The 14,334-nt window shown below is 46.4% G+C and overlaps 1 protein-coding gene across 3 annotated transcripts in view; it reads left to right on the top strand.

Annotated features, from left to right (window-relative positions):
- The window catches only part of MTUS2 (microtubule associated scaffold protein 2), a 312,287-nt gene that overhangs the window by 253,648 nt on the left and 44,305 nt on the right, over positions 1-14,334 (top strand). For all 3 annotated transcript variants that reach the window (XM_083608962.1, XM_083608963.1, XM_083608961.1), the window contains one exon: positions 8,942-9,153. In XM_083608962.1, the coding sequence (XP_083465088.1) occupies positions 8,942-9,153 (212 nt within the window). The remainder of the gene's footprint in view (positions 1-8,941; positions 9,154-14,334) is intronic.

The raw sequence follows: 14,334 nt of genomic DNA, 5'->3' as shown, positions 1-14,334 counted from the left end.
ATTGAAACCAATCCATCAAATGTATTTTGAATTTGCTGTTGTTGATCAGTCCGCAAATGATATATACAAATGTGTAATTGATGACTACCAACCCCCTTTGCAGTTTGTTTCCTCTGCATTGAGATGAATGGTGTGGAATCAATTAATTAATTAATTAATTAATTAATTATGTAAAATCTAACCATAGCAGACAGTGGGGCAAAAATGTGGTTTTCATGAAGGTGAACTGCAGCAGAACAGAAACAACACTGCATACAGCAAATATAGAACAGAACAGAACAGAAATCCATGCCTTTTCACATCTCTAGTCAAGCATACATATTGGTGTTTTAAAATGTCACTGGGAAGAAGATTTTCCATTCCTTAGACTGTTTTCTCATTCACCCTTTCTAGATAAATTTGTCGCAAGTGCTCTTCAGCACCTGTAGTTTGTAAGAGGCTTGTGGCAGATCATTGGGCCACAGGAGATTCTGTTTGAAGGCGGAGGTCAGCTGTGTAAAAACAATTGTGTAGAAAGGTGGTAGAAATATCTAGGGCAGCTGGGAGGTCTAGCTGGAATTACTGCCAAACTGTGTCCTGTTTCACAATAATTGTGTTTCTTGGCCTGTCAGACTGCATAGTGTGACTTGTATGTATTAGCTGGATCTCTTTTTAAAAAGAAATAAAACCCAAGTGGTTTTATCTTGCTGTGTTGCTAGAAATGAGGTCAGTGAATTCCTTGAGATTTGAAGCCTTGTGATAAAATTCTATTTATTCTTCTGGACAGTTGTGTGAAACACAAACCCACACATTTGCAGTCTCCATTGAAGATTCAGCAGCTAAAGGGTTATTTAATTATTTCAGGCTTGACTACCCCCCCCCCTTTATTTTCTGTGTAAATGTCATTGCATGGCTTTTGCAGTGTCCATTGGGGTAACTAATAGTAAAATTTCTCAAAATCATGATGAAACATGTCTTGATAAACAATGGCTTATCATGATAGGAATAAGCTGAGATAAGCCTCAGACTTGCCCTCTTCCGGCACAAACATGAGGAGGACTACAGAAACGATCTTCTCTCTCTTTTTTAGTTAACCACAGCTTTTCATTTTGTCGGAATGTGGAAAAACTGCAGTCCATCTGAACTATGGTTTGTTAAAACAAGCCAACTTCAAACCACAGTTTAAGAAGTTCACTTGTTTTGACAGACCACTGAAGAAGTGTGCATCTGAAGAAGTGTGCATGCACACGAAAGCTCATACCAAGAACTAACTTAGTTGGTCTTTAAGGTGCTACTGGAAGGAAAAAAAAATTTTTTGTTTTGACTATGGCAGACCAACACGGCTACCTATCTGTAACTGGAACTATGGAAGGCACCACATTGAGCCGCATGAAATGGAAGTCCTTATCTGAAGAAGTGTACATGCACACGAAAGCTCATACCAAGAACTAACTTAGTTGGTCTTTAAGGTGCTACTGGAAGGAAAATTTTTTTTTTTGTTTTGACTATGGCAGACCAACACGGCTACCTATCTGTAACTGACAGACCACAGTTAAGGTAAACTGTGGTTAATAAAAAATGTGGAGTGTATGATGGGATAGTGGGGCTTACTTGACCTCCCAGGAAAGCGATAGAAACCTTCCACTGTGAGGCCTTGGAAATACATAACTCTTTTCATAGATCACCCTTCCCCAACCTGGTGCTTGAGGAGGAGATAAGCAATGACAGCTTGGGTAGGAGACAACACTGACAAAAACTTGCCTATCTCATAAAGGAACAAGTGGTGCATCAGCTCCCAAATAGTCCACACCAACCTGGTATCCTCAATATGTTTTTGGACTGCAACTCCCATCATCCCTAAATATTGGCCATTGTGTATGGGACTGATGGGAGTTGTAGTCCAAAACATCTCGAGGGTACCAGGTTGGGGCAGACTGATGCACAGACAATACCCTTTTTTCTGATTCCCTTGTGAGATAGTGTTATGTACTGAGTTGAATAGGATCCAAACTGCAGCAGTCTGATTGGTCCTAGAACAATAGGATCCAAATTGCAGCAGTCTGATTGGTCCTAGAACAATAGGATTCAGAATGCAGCAGTCTGATTGGTCCTAGAACAATGCAGCAGTATAATTGGTTGGCAGGAACCACCCAATCATGCTCCAGATATAAGGGAATCCACAACCTGATTGGCTTACAGTAGAATTCCAGAATTAGCCAATCATGTGCAGCCCATTGTGTAAATAATGTATATAAAGCAGATACTTTGAGGGGACATTCATTCATTCCTCCTCACCACTATGAGCTGAATAAAGAGCATGAAATCACTTTGCGACTCTGAGTATATTTCACTGGCAGCGAGGATGGGATCCCGCTGAGCTGACTGCCACACACAGCACCGCAGCACCGCCACCTGCCGCACCGCTGCCTCGCACCGTGTATCCAGGCTTCAGCTCCGGGACACAAGGAACTCAGAATGGCAACCGACAGCAGCTTCTCGCCGTTCAACCCAGCATCTGGAGACTGGGAAGCGTACGCCTCCCATTTCACCTTCCTCCTAGAAGCCAAAGGGGTCACCGATGAAGAAGACGGCAAGAAGAGGGTGATATTCTTCAGCATCTGCGGAGAGGAGACGTTTGAAATCGCCTGGGCTCTCCTTGCACCTGAAGACGTCGCTACTGTTCCATACAAAACAATAATGGAACAGCTGAAGGGGCACTTTTCACCACAGCCCTCAGTGGTGGCTTGTCGAAATGCCGTCTACGCAAAGCGGCAAGCCCCTGGGGAAACCATAACTGGGTTTGTGACTTCTCTCCGCCAAGCCGCCCGGTTCTGCAACTTCTCAGAGCTGGAGAACATGCTTCGTGACCGCCTCGTCGGTGGCCTGAAGGATGAGAGGCTGCAATGACGCCTCTACGCTAAGAAGGACTACGCTCTGGAGGAGGCCCTGGCAACGGAAGCTGCCAAGAGGTCAACGCAAGAGGCACGGCCAAGCCTGCCATCCCAACCGAGGGTCCACCACGAAGACCTCACCGACGACTCAGGATCTGACAGGGAGGAGGTGCACCGAGTACAGCAGTGCACTCAAGCAGCCCACATACCACAGCTGCCTCTACGAGAAGGAGGGAACTGTGCAAGCTGCGGGGAAAGTCACGAGAGGAGGACCTGCCGTTTCCGCAACGCAGAGTGCAGGCAGTGCAGAAAATCAGGACACATCGCCCGGGTGTGTCGAGCTCGGCCCACCCGACGCCAGGCATCAGATAACCAATCCAAGAGCCCTAGGTCCCGGGGCCCAACGCACCAAGGCAACTCGACGGAGCTCATGGACTTCCAGGTATACCAGTTGCCCCACCCCAACGTAGAGAAAATTTATGTAGAGGTACAGATAGAGGGGCCCCCATGCCGCATGGAGCTTGACATGGGTTCAACTCTATCCATAATCTCGGCAAGGACCTTAAGGAAACTGTGTCCTACTGGGGGTCCCAAACTCAGGCTGGCCCCATTCACCCTTCGGGACTTCCAGAAACGTAAGGTCCCCACAATGGGGGTGTGGACCTTCAGGGTGCAATACCGAGGGCGGACGCGGCAACTGGACTTGCTTGTGGTCAAGGGCCCCTACATTAGCTTACTGGGATTGGCATGGTTTGGACCACTGAGGCTAGCCATCACCGGGGTGAACCACACTACCTTACAAGTGGACGTGGACGCCATATGCAAGGAATTTCCAGGGGTTTTCGATGGGAAATTGGGACAGTATACGGGCCCCCCCCATTGCTCTACAGCTTGACCCTGCAGTATGACCGGTCAGGCTCAAGGCCTGCCGGGTCCCATTCGCCCTGAAACCCCGTATAGACGAGGAATTGGACCAACTCGTGGAGCAAGGAGTGCTGGAGCCGGTGCCTAATGCCCCCTGGGAAACCCCAATCGTCACACCCGTCAAGCCTAATGGTTCGGTCCGCATCTGCGCAGACTACAAATGTACCATAAACAAAGCCCTCACGGCCCATGCATACTCAGTGCCAGTCGTCAGCCATGTCCTTGCCACCCTGGCTGGGTCGAAAATTTTTGGCAAGCTGGACTTGGCCCAAGCATATCAACAGCTGCCAGTAGATGAGGCCACAGCAGAGGCACAGACGATTGTGATGCACAGAGGAGCGTTCAGGGTAAAGCGGCTGCAATTCGGTGTCAGTGTGGCACCAGGCATATTCCAGAATCTAATGGACTCACTCCTTAAAGGGATTCCTGGCGTCACCCCCTTCTTCGATGATGTGTTGATTGCCGGGCCCACACCAGAGGAGTTTGAGGACCGCCTCCGCACCATTCTGCACCGTTTCCAGACGGCGGGTCTCAAGGTGAAGCGGGAAAAATGTCTACTAGGAGTGCCTCAGGTGGACTTTCTGGGATTTATGGTGGACGCAGAAGGGGTCCACCCGACTGGGGACAAGGTACGGGCCATTTGTGATGCCCCAGCGCCCAAGAGCAAGACTGAACTTCAGGCCTTCTTGGGACTATTGAACTTTTACCATTCCTTCCTTCCCCACAAGGTGGCGGTAGCGGAGCCCCTACACAGACTCCTGGACAAGCGGGCCCCTTGGGTGTGGGGCCAGCGCCAGGAGGCTGCATTCCAGGCAGTCAAGGACTTGCTTGTCTCAAACTCGGTCTTGGCACACTTCGACGAGAGGCTGCCGGTGGTGCTAGCATGCGACGCCTCGCCCTATGGCATTGGCGCTGTCCTGGGACACCAACTCCCGGATGGAAGAGAGGTACCAGTAGCATACTTTTCCCAGACACTCAACGCAACCGAGCGGAACTACTCGCAAATAGACAAGGAGGGTCTGGCAATCGTGAAGGGAGTAAAAAAATTCCATGATTTCTTGTACGGGCGGCCCTTCACCGTGGTGACTGACCACAAGCTGTTGCTTGGCTTATTTGCCCCCGAAAAGCAGACCCCCCAAGTGCTGTCTCCTCGCGTCCTCAGGTGGTCAATTTTCCTTGCCAGCTACCAGTATGCACTGATTCACCGCCCGGGGAAGGCGATGGGCCATGTGGACGCCCTCAGCAGGCTACCACTACCGGAAACAGGCCCCGACCCAGCACCTGCACAAGAGGTTATGAGCCTGGAGCTGCTTCCCAACCGCCCCATTCAGGCACAAGAAGTTGCACACCATTCCAAGAAAGATAGGGTCATCTCCCGGGTCCTGGACTGGGTGTGGAGGGGATGGCCCAGCAGCAGCCCTGGGCCAGAATTCGCTGGCTACACAACCCGCAAACATGAACTGTCAGCCCACAAGGGGTGCCTGTTATGGGGAAGCAGGGTCGTTGTTCCCCAGCCCCTCCACAAAAGGGTCCTCACAGCCCTACACGAGACACACCCAGGGGTAGTAAGAATGAAGGCCCTGGCCAGGAGTTATGTGTGGTGGCCGGGAATCAACAGAGAGATAGAGGCCTGGGTCAAACACTGCCAGGCCTGCCAAGAATCCCGCCCAGATCCCCCAAGGGCCCCAGTCCAGTCCTGGGAGTCCGCCCGAGCACCATGGTTACGCCTGCATGTGGACTTCACTGACCCCTTTCAGGGGAAAACATTCTTCATAGTGGTGGACTCCTACACCAAATGGCTGGAAGTCGCACTGGTACCGTCCACTTCTACGTCCGCAGCCATCCGGGTACTACGCAGGCTGTTTGCAACCCACGGGCTCCCTGACACTCTCGTCTCAGACAACGGGACTGCATTTACGTCAGGAGAATTCCAAACCTTCACAGCGCAGAACGCCATCCGCCACATCCGTTCGGCGCCATTCCACCCTGCCACCAATGGCCAAGCAGAACGCATGGTGCGGACCACCAAGGACACCCTTCGCCGCATGATGCAAGGGGATTGGGAGTACCGCCTTGCCACATTCCTCCTAGCACAGCACAGCACAGCACAGCACAGCACCCCCAGCTCAACGACTGGCCGGAGCCCCGCTGAATTACTAATGGGTCGGCGCCTTGCAATCAGATTGGACCGACTTCACCGCGATAGAGCTCAGGATGAGGTAGTGGGGGGGGAAGGCAGGAACCCCCGGACCTTCGAGGCCCAGGACCCAGTGTACACAAAGAATTTTGGGGCAGGCCCAGCATGGGTACCCACCACAGTCACCAGGGTCACTGGCCCCGTGTCGTACGAGGTGCTAACGGATGGGGGGCAATGCTGGCGCCGCCACTGCGACCAGATACGGTGACGATTCCCGGGAGAAAACCAGGAGGAGGAAAGGTTAGAGGAGTCCCAAGGGAACAGAGGGGCAGTGAGGCCCATAGAGCAGGAGGGGCCAGCAGGAGAGGCAGAATCAGTAAATACAGAGAGGACCCGCGAGGCCGAAAGGACACCGGAACCAGAACCACGACTGAGCGAGCCGGTTGCGCCAGACCAAACAGGCCCATCACAGCCAGCATCCTTGGAACACGAGCCAGAACCTGAACCCCGGACCAGGGAACACCCCAGGCCGCAACGCACACGTAGGCCGCCGGCGTACCTCGAGGACTATGAATGCGACCTCCCGGGCAGGACTGGAACTTAGAGGGGAGGGGTGTTATGTACTGAGTTGAATAGGATCTAAACTGCAGCAGTCTGATTGGTCCTAGAACAATAGGATTCAGAATGCAGCAGTCTGATTGGTCCTAGAACAATGCAGCAGTATGATTGGTTGGCAGGAACCACCCAATCATGCTCCAGATATAAGGGAATCCACAACCTGATTGGCTTACAGTAGAATTCCAGAATTAGCCAATCATGTGCAGCCCATTGTGTAAATAATGTATATAAAGCTTTGAGGGGACTTTCATTCATTCCTCCTCACCACTATGAGCTGAATAAAGAGCATGAAATCACTTTGCGACTCTGAGTATATCAGATAGGCAAGACAGTGGTGATAACCCACCCACAGTTTCCATTGCATCTTTCTCTCCCCCCATCATAGTGACAGCATCAGGAGCTGCCACCACTCCATGGGTAATAAGTAGATCCTTTAAAAAATATGTGTGTGTGTCATAGTTAAACTTAAACATTGCACTTTCACAGTGACATCTTTCAGGCCACATAAGGGGAATTCTTGTGGGGCGACTTAGCTGTCACTTGTTAGTGAAAGGATGGCAGGATGGATGTGTCTTGCCTGTGTTGCATAGTTGATTTAAAACATGAATGCATGGATATTTTAAGTTCTACTCTCAAATAATAACCTGAGAAAAAGCACATTCCCTATTCAGCTTCCCATAGGCATCCCAGAGCTGAGTTTTCTTTCACAATGCCAGCTCTATGAAATTATCCATGGCATTGCAAGACAGCTTGAATTCTTTTGTTCTTATATAGCTTCAGATGCATCAAATGGATTCTGCTGCTCAAAAGAGACCATGCAAAAATACTGTCATGGGCCAAAGCGTCCTGTGAACTGCAGCTTGTTAAGGATGCTGAGAGTTGTTGGGAGACCCCCACTACCCTCACAGAGCTACAGTTCCCAGAGTTCCCTGGGAAGAAAGATTAACTGTTAAAGCACTCTGGGAATTGCAGCTCTGCAAGAGGAATAGGGGTCTCTTAACAACTCACAGCATCCTTAACAAACTACAGCTCCCAAGTTTCTTTGCTGGAAGCCATGGCTGTTTATTTAAAAAGTGTTATTCTACTGTTTTCAATGTATATTGAACATGAGGCTTTGGTTGGAGACAATCGTTCTTCCCTCTAGAGCCAGACCAAGACATTTTGCTGCCTGAGGTGAAGGACAAAATGGCTCCAGGGCTGGCCCACCCAAAAGACAAGGTGAGACAAGGTGACAAGATCTGCAGTGAATCCCGATGTAGATCCTTATTCCCCCTTTGTTCCTGGTGTCAATCTTCACACCTTCCCTTCTTCCCTCGTGGGGAAGCGGTGCCATTTTGTGGGTCACCTCAGGTGCCAGAATGTCTTGGGCTGGTCCTGGGTGACTCTCTCCTACTATTCCATGTTCATACCTCAACTGGACTAGCAGTAGAATCTTACTTCAACAATGGTAACCCTATAGCATCTTCCACCACACCTGAGGGCAGCAGGTTACCTTTAAAAAAAATAAAACCCTTTATTGAAATTCATAGATTTCATACAGTATCTTAAATCCACACGTACAAAGAAAAAAAATAACCTTACATAAATTTACAGTTAAATATTAAATTACTCTTTCCACATATTTTCTAACTAAACTAAGATAAAATAAGGGCAGCAGGTTACCTTAGTGGGGGGAGGGCAGGCCGAGTCATGTGGTACACAGAGCTCTGCCTTCTTTTGATATATACCCATTTATATTTGGGGTTTTATCAAAGTGGTTTACAACCTGCCTTAAAGCATTAAATGCAACATTACAGAATATCAAAATAAAATGCTAGAAAGGAATGTCAAGTATGAAACGCACATTTAAACCAGCATAATTAATAGGAAAACAAAATGTTCTCTTACAAATAAGAATCAAATACAAAAATACCACAAAACTCTACATATACAGCATCATTGGCAACTAAACAAAAAAACTGATATGGAAGCTGCGATCTCACTTCCCTCCCTCGCCAAGTAATATCTCCCAAATTTGTCCTTAGCAGTCTTCCACATAACATACCTCACTCTCAAGCCTTCCCACCAGAAAATGTTGGTTTGTCTAACTACACATATAAAACAGTAATCTGAGAGAATTGAACACTATTCACTAGTGACTAGAAGATCCATAAAACTATTAAGTTGTATACTTACAGCCATGCCATGCCATACTGGAACCCTCCCTGTGAGAATAAAGTTTTGTTTTTATGGGCTGATGCTTTTATTTTGTACTGTGAGCAAATTCTTTAAAACACACAAAAAACAACAACCATAGAGGCAAGTCTCAAGAGCCTTATAACTGTGAAAAGCTGTGTCTGTACATATAAAGTAACTGATTACAGCCTTGGGTATTCTTTATTGCTTCTTGCAGGACACCCTAAACAAAGGTCACCCGTTCCAAGGAATGGATTTTCCACCAAGCCTGACTTGCAGACTCGAGAGGCTGAGCGGCAGCTCATCCAGCAAATGAAGGAGAAGTGTGATGAACAGGCCAGGAAATTCAGCTGCATCCAGGAGGAACTTAAGAGAACCGGCTGCGGCTTTGATGTCTTTGTTATCACAACACAGCATTTCTTTCAGAAAGTAAGGTTTCTTTTTTGCTATCCACGTTCCAAATGTTCTTTGTTGTTGTTGTTGTTTAGTTGTTTAGTCATGTCTGACTCTTCGTGACTCCATGGACCAGAGCGCTCCAGGCACTCCTGTCTTCCACTGCCTCCCACAGTTTGGTCCAACTCATGCTGGTAGCTTCGAGAACACTGTCCAACCATCCCAGCCTCTGTCGTCCCCTTCTCCTTGTGCCCTCAATCTTTCCCAACATCAGGGTCTTTTCCAGGGAGTCCTCTCTTCTCATGAGGTGGCCAAAGTATTGGAGCCTCAGCTTCACGATCTGTCCTTCTAGTGAGCACTCAGGGCTGATTTCCTTAAGAATGGATAGGTTTGATCTTCTTGCAGTCCATGGGACTCTCAAGAGTCTCCTCCAGCATTATAATTCAAAAGCATCAATTCTTTGGCGATCAGCCTTCTTTATGGTCCAGCTGTCACTTCCATAAATCACTACTGGGAAAACCATAGCTTAACTATACGGACCTTTGTTGGCAAGGTGATGTCTCTGCTTTTTAGGATGCTGTCTTGGTGGTACCTAAACCCAATCAATACTATTTCCCTCTTTTCCAGTGGCTTTTAGTTATTGTAGGTGGTAGAGGGGTGTCATGTTGATCCCAGTGCAAAACCTAGGCTTTGCCAGCTCTGTTTTGTCAGAGGGGGGAAATTGTGGAGATAGTGTTTAAACAAGGAACAATATTGAGCAGGGCAACCTCAGCCATTGCCATCCATCTTGCACCAGGATTGCAGTCTTCAATACAAGGGAGGTACATGCCACAGTGTCAACAATTTGTGTGGAAATGACGGCGCTTAATGGTTACCTTGTTTGAAGCAGGAGAAAATGCAAGATGGTAGCTGTGTGTTGGCAGCTGTGTCTGCAGCCTTTGTTGCTTTGCATTAGGAATGCTAGAGCCCAAGATTACCAGCGAAGGAGAAACATGTGTCCCCTATACAGAGGAGAGAAACAGATTTGGAGAGGGTGCAAGGGAGTGGGGGGTGGGGGGGAGCTGGGGGGAGTCCCATTGTGCTAGCGGAAGTCATTGCACTGGTTCTGCTAGTGTAGCAGCTTAATTTAATCTGCCCAGTGTTTTTGACAATGCCACATCTGGGATAGTAGAACACCATCTCCCTTTTATGATTGTGCACTTAAGACTCTTATATTGCAACGCTTACATGTTATATAGACATGTAGATGAGTCCTCCCCATTCTCATGCCCACTGGATGTTTTGGACTACAACTCCCATCTGCCTCAGGCAGCATGGCCAGTTTTCAGTCATAATGGGATTTGTAGTCCAAAACATCTGGACTGAAATATAGAACAATTGCCTTTAATACTCCTGGGTGAGAAGTGCTGCCCTGGGTTTTTCTAATGGAGATGATTCACGTGTTACACAATTCCAATAGGTAGAAACGAAATGTGAGTCATCTCCATTAGAAGAAACCTAGGGCAGCAGTTCTGACCCGGGAGTATATGGAAAGAGTTTTGCTTTAGTGCATGCGTTTTTGAGACTCAAAAACTGAAAGCAAGAAAAAGACTGTAAACCAGCCTTTCTCAACCTGTGGGTCCCCAGATGTTGTTGAACTACAACTCCCATCACCCCTAGCTAGCAAGGCCAGAGGGATGATGGGAGTTGTAGGCCAACAACATCTGGAGACCCACAGGTTGAGAACTGCTGCAACGTTTTACAGTATTTATATAAGCAGGCAAAAAAAAAAAAAAGCCAGACAACTTTATCGGTCAATGGGCAGTCTAGAACTTAAATAAATAATTAAATTTTCAGGCAGGTTCAATGAATTCAGGTAAGAATAGTATCTAATCTGTCCCATGCAGGTGCAGATAACTTGAAAGCACTGAGATGGTAGATATCCAGATCCCAGTTTGGGTTATTGAGGAGGGGGAGGACCACATCAACAAGCTGTAGGGCAGGTGTGGAACCTTTGTTGCTCTGGTTGCTGCTGAACTACAGCTCCCATCATCCTTGGCCATTGACTATTCTTTATGGGATTGATGTGAGTTGTAGTTCAGCAACATCTGGAAGGCCAAATGTTCCCCACACTTGCTCTAAGGCCAGGTAAGATGGGACAGAAGCCAGCAACGGGCTTGGGTTTCCCCAGAGCTACTTCCTACCATGGAACTGGGACTTAAATGTTTTATCCAAAAAACACCAGAATGGCTCGGCTCATTCTGGCTATACATAGTCTTTGAACCACACACATATCAGTGATGTACTGTGCTAAAAGGGAATGAGATCAGTCAAGTAAACAAATGTTCCATAGCTGGATCCCCATACAAAGCAGAAGAATTATGGTGGTGCATATTATAGTCTTAATTTGTTGCTTCCTTTAGAATCCATTTATAAGCAGCATGCCAACTTTATTGTTTGCATTTGATTTATAGCAGTGATGTAAGTACTTCAAGAGAGTAAAGCAGAGGAAATGGCTGTGAAATGAAACAAAGAGCTAAAATTCAGAGTGATCTATATGTGCAAATTCCTTGGCCAGCCACTTAACAAATTCTACAAACGGGGATCTTGCTATTATCTTGTGCATTGAAACTGGGGGGAAATGAAAGCAGTGGTTTGGCACAGGCAGTTAGTCACTTATACAGTGAGTGATTACCACGCTCATGGACTGATGTCTGTTAATTAGTTATTAATTAGCAGACTAATGAGCAAGGGTCAAACTTTGACCTTGGATAGGCATTTGTAGCAACTATTGACATATTGTTGGGAACATCGCACTTGACTGCTTTGTGCGCTGGCCTTGGTGCTGAAGATGCTGGCTCTGGGTGACGGTTGTCTCCCAAGCATTAAAATGAATTGGTCATTTCATGTAGCAAGACACTGGGAAATCTCTAATATCAGTTACTGCCAACCTAGGGCAAGTTACACCAGTCAAATAATCAATGAAGAAATACTCTGGCCCAATTTCAAGCAACAAAATTAAATCTGAAATCTCTGTGTTACAAGGGGCAATAGTGACATCTGCTGGGGAAATAACATAAAATAGTGTGATAGGTAAAGCAGAGGGTGGTTTCTACATTGGTTCTAAGAGAATAATTTGGCTGCTTTAAACTGGTCGGTATTAACGAGAGTTGAATGAAAGGAAACTTTCAAGCTTCACAGGACGTTTCTTTATTTCAAAATGAAAGGTAAGATCCACTGGATTCAAAATTTCAGTTCTAGTTATTGTTGCAGGTTTTTGCTTCCACTATACAGAACACTGTGCAACCTTTTAATGTCGTTCAAATGTCATTGTTATCACCGGTGAGTGTGCACATGACAGTGCTTGGAAAGCTTATTTTAAAAAGGAATTAGTTCTAGTTTACCACCTCTATAAAGGAACTAATTCTGTTCTAGTTCAATTCATAATTAATTCACATAGTCCAAGGTTTTTGGTTTTTTTCAGGATTCAGAATTTTGCAAACTGCTCTGTCAAAATAAACAATCTACCTAAGAAGACTACAAAAACATCAAAACACACACAGAGTGTTGTGAATATACATAACTAACACGTATTTAAAGCTCTGGTAGCTAGGGAGTATCTTGAAATGGCAAAAAATGAGCCATCTGAGTTTTGCATTTAAAAATGGAGGTTATGCATCCAAAAGAAATACAGATACTAATAAGACTGCAACTTTATTATTAATATATTTTCTCTCCAATAATAGATCTTGCCTGAACACGACAAAATATTTTCGAACACATTTCTAGCTGTATTGTCATGTGCACTAATTACCTTGAAATAGACTGGTGGTGCAGCTAAGGGTTGGAGCCCAGAACCTCACAGCCCTAAAAGAAGCTCAGTATGAATATGGTTGAGTAATAAAGCATTAAATCTATTGTTCGGCCTTAGAGCATGACAGTATGAATCCATGTATGTATTGCCTCTCAAGAGCCCAAGGGCTTGATTTGGAAAACCAGGAGCAGATACAGAAGCTAAGGGCCTATCCACACTTACCTGTCCTCCATCCTTTCCTGGCATGGCCTGCAATTTAAAGCTGGGTGTCTGACTGCCCCCCTTTTTTGCCCCACAAAAACCTATTCTTTAATGTTCAGTGTCTCCTCTGATTCAACTTTAAATATTGGGTTTTCGCGGGGGAAGTTTGGGGGAGGAGACGCGCAGACGCAGAGCGTTAGAGCATGGACCTCAGCCTTCAAAGAATGAGAAACAAGGTAAGTGTGGATAAGCTTGGTAATTACCCTACAACTTTGCCTGGTTAAGTATTGGTGCCCTCTTGAGGTGCAACAGGGGAAGGAATATGTAGAATTTGCCCTTGTGTTTGGCAGGCAAAGAAAAACCTCTGGACTGGCCAGGTGAAATTGCTAGCACTTGGACCTCCTGCTTTGGCCTTATCAGAAGAGCAATACCTACTGGCCTTCAAACTCCTTCTTCATGGTTCTTATGTTTCCATCTTCTCCCTTTGCCTCCAGGCCTAGATTCAGAAATGGCTACCCACAGAGTCCTGATCAAGTCCTGACACTGGCATACATTTAGGCATGCAATCTGAATGAATGGAAATATCAAAATATCATATAAACACACACACACACACACATTTTCTTGGCTTCAATTATGGGGTTAGCAGTATGCCCCAAAAGCAGAAGTGTCATGCTTAGTATGTGTTAAGTGAGTGTGAGTATAATTCCTTTTCTTGCCAGCATCCCACCATCCAGGTCCTTATTATGTCCAATTCCAGTCCTGGACTTTTCCATGCAGGTAAGGACACATATGACCTGACTGTAAATTTCTGAATTTTTGAAAGCCAGCAAGTATAGATTTGACTGTAGGCTTGTGGCCTTGTCCTGGTGTGTACAGGCAGTTGCTGCTGCTGGCATAGGAAGCATTAAATAAGAGGCACGGATTCAGTTCAAAGACAGGCTGGAATCATAGACTTGGGCTTGTTTACATGTGTATACTCAGGGCTCAGAAACAGATGGGAATCTGAAAATATTGCACCCTTTTACCATCACAGAATGCAAAATGGGTCCACAAGGAAGATGGAAGAGAGCTAACACACCCTAAGCCATATAATGTCTATGTCACAGCATCCTTTTTTTCTCCTCCACCTCTCTGAACACCTGGTGGTCAATTCCAAATTGGAGATAATTAGCCCTTAATTAGCACTGATTACATTTTTACCTTTTCAGCTTGCAAGCTCT

This window comes from Podarcis filfolensis (genome assembly GCF_964270895.1).
Source record: "Podarcis filfolensis genome assembly, chromosome: 4".
NCBI classification, from domain to species: domain Eukaryota; kingdom Metazoa; phylum Chordata; class Lepidosauria; order Squamata; family Lacertidae; genus Podarcis; species Podarcis filfolensis.
This window is presented reverse-complemented; position numbering and strand designations above follow the sequence as displayed.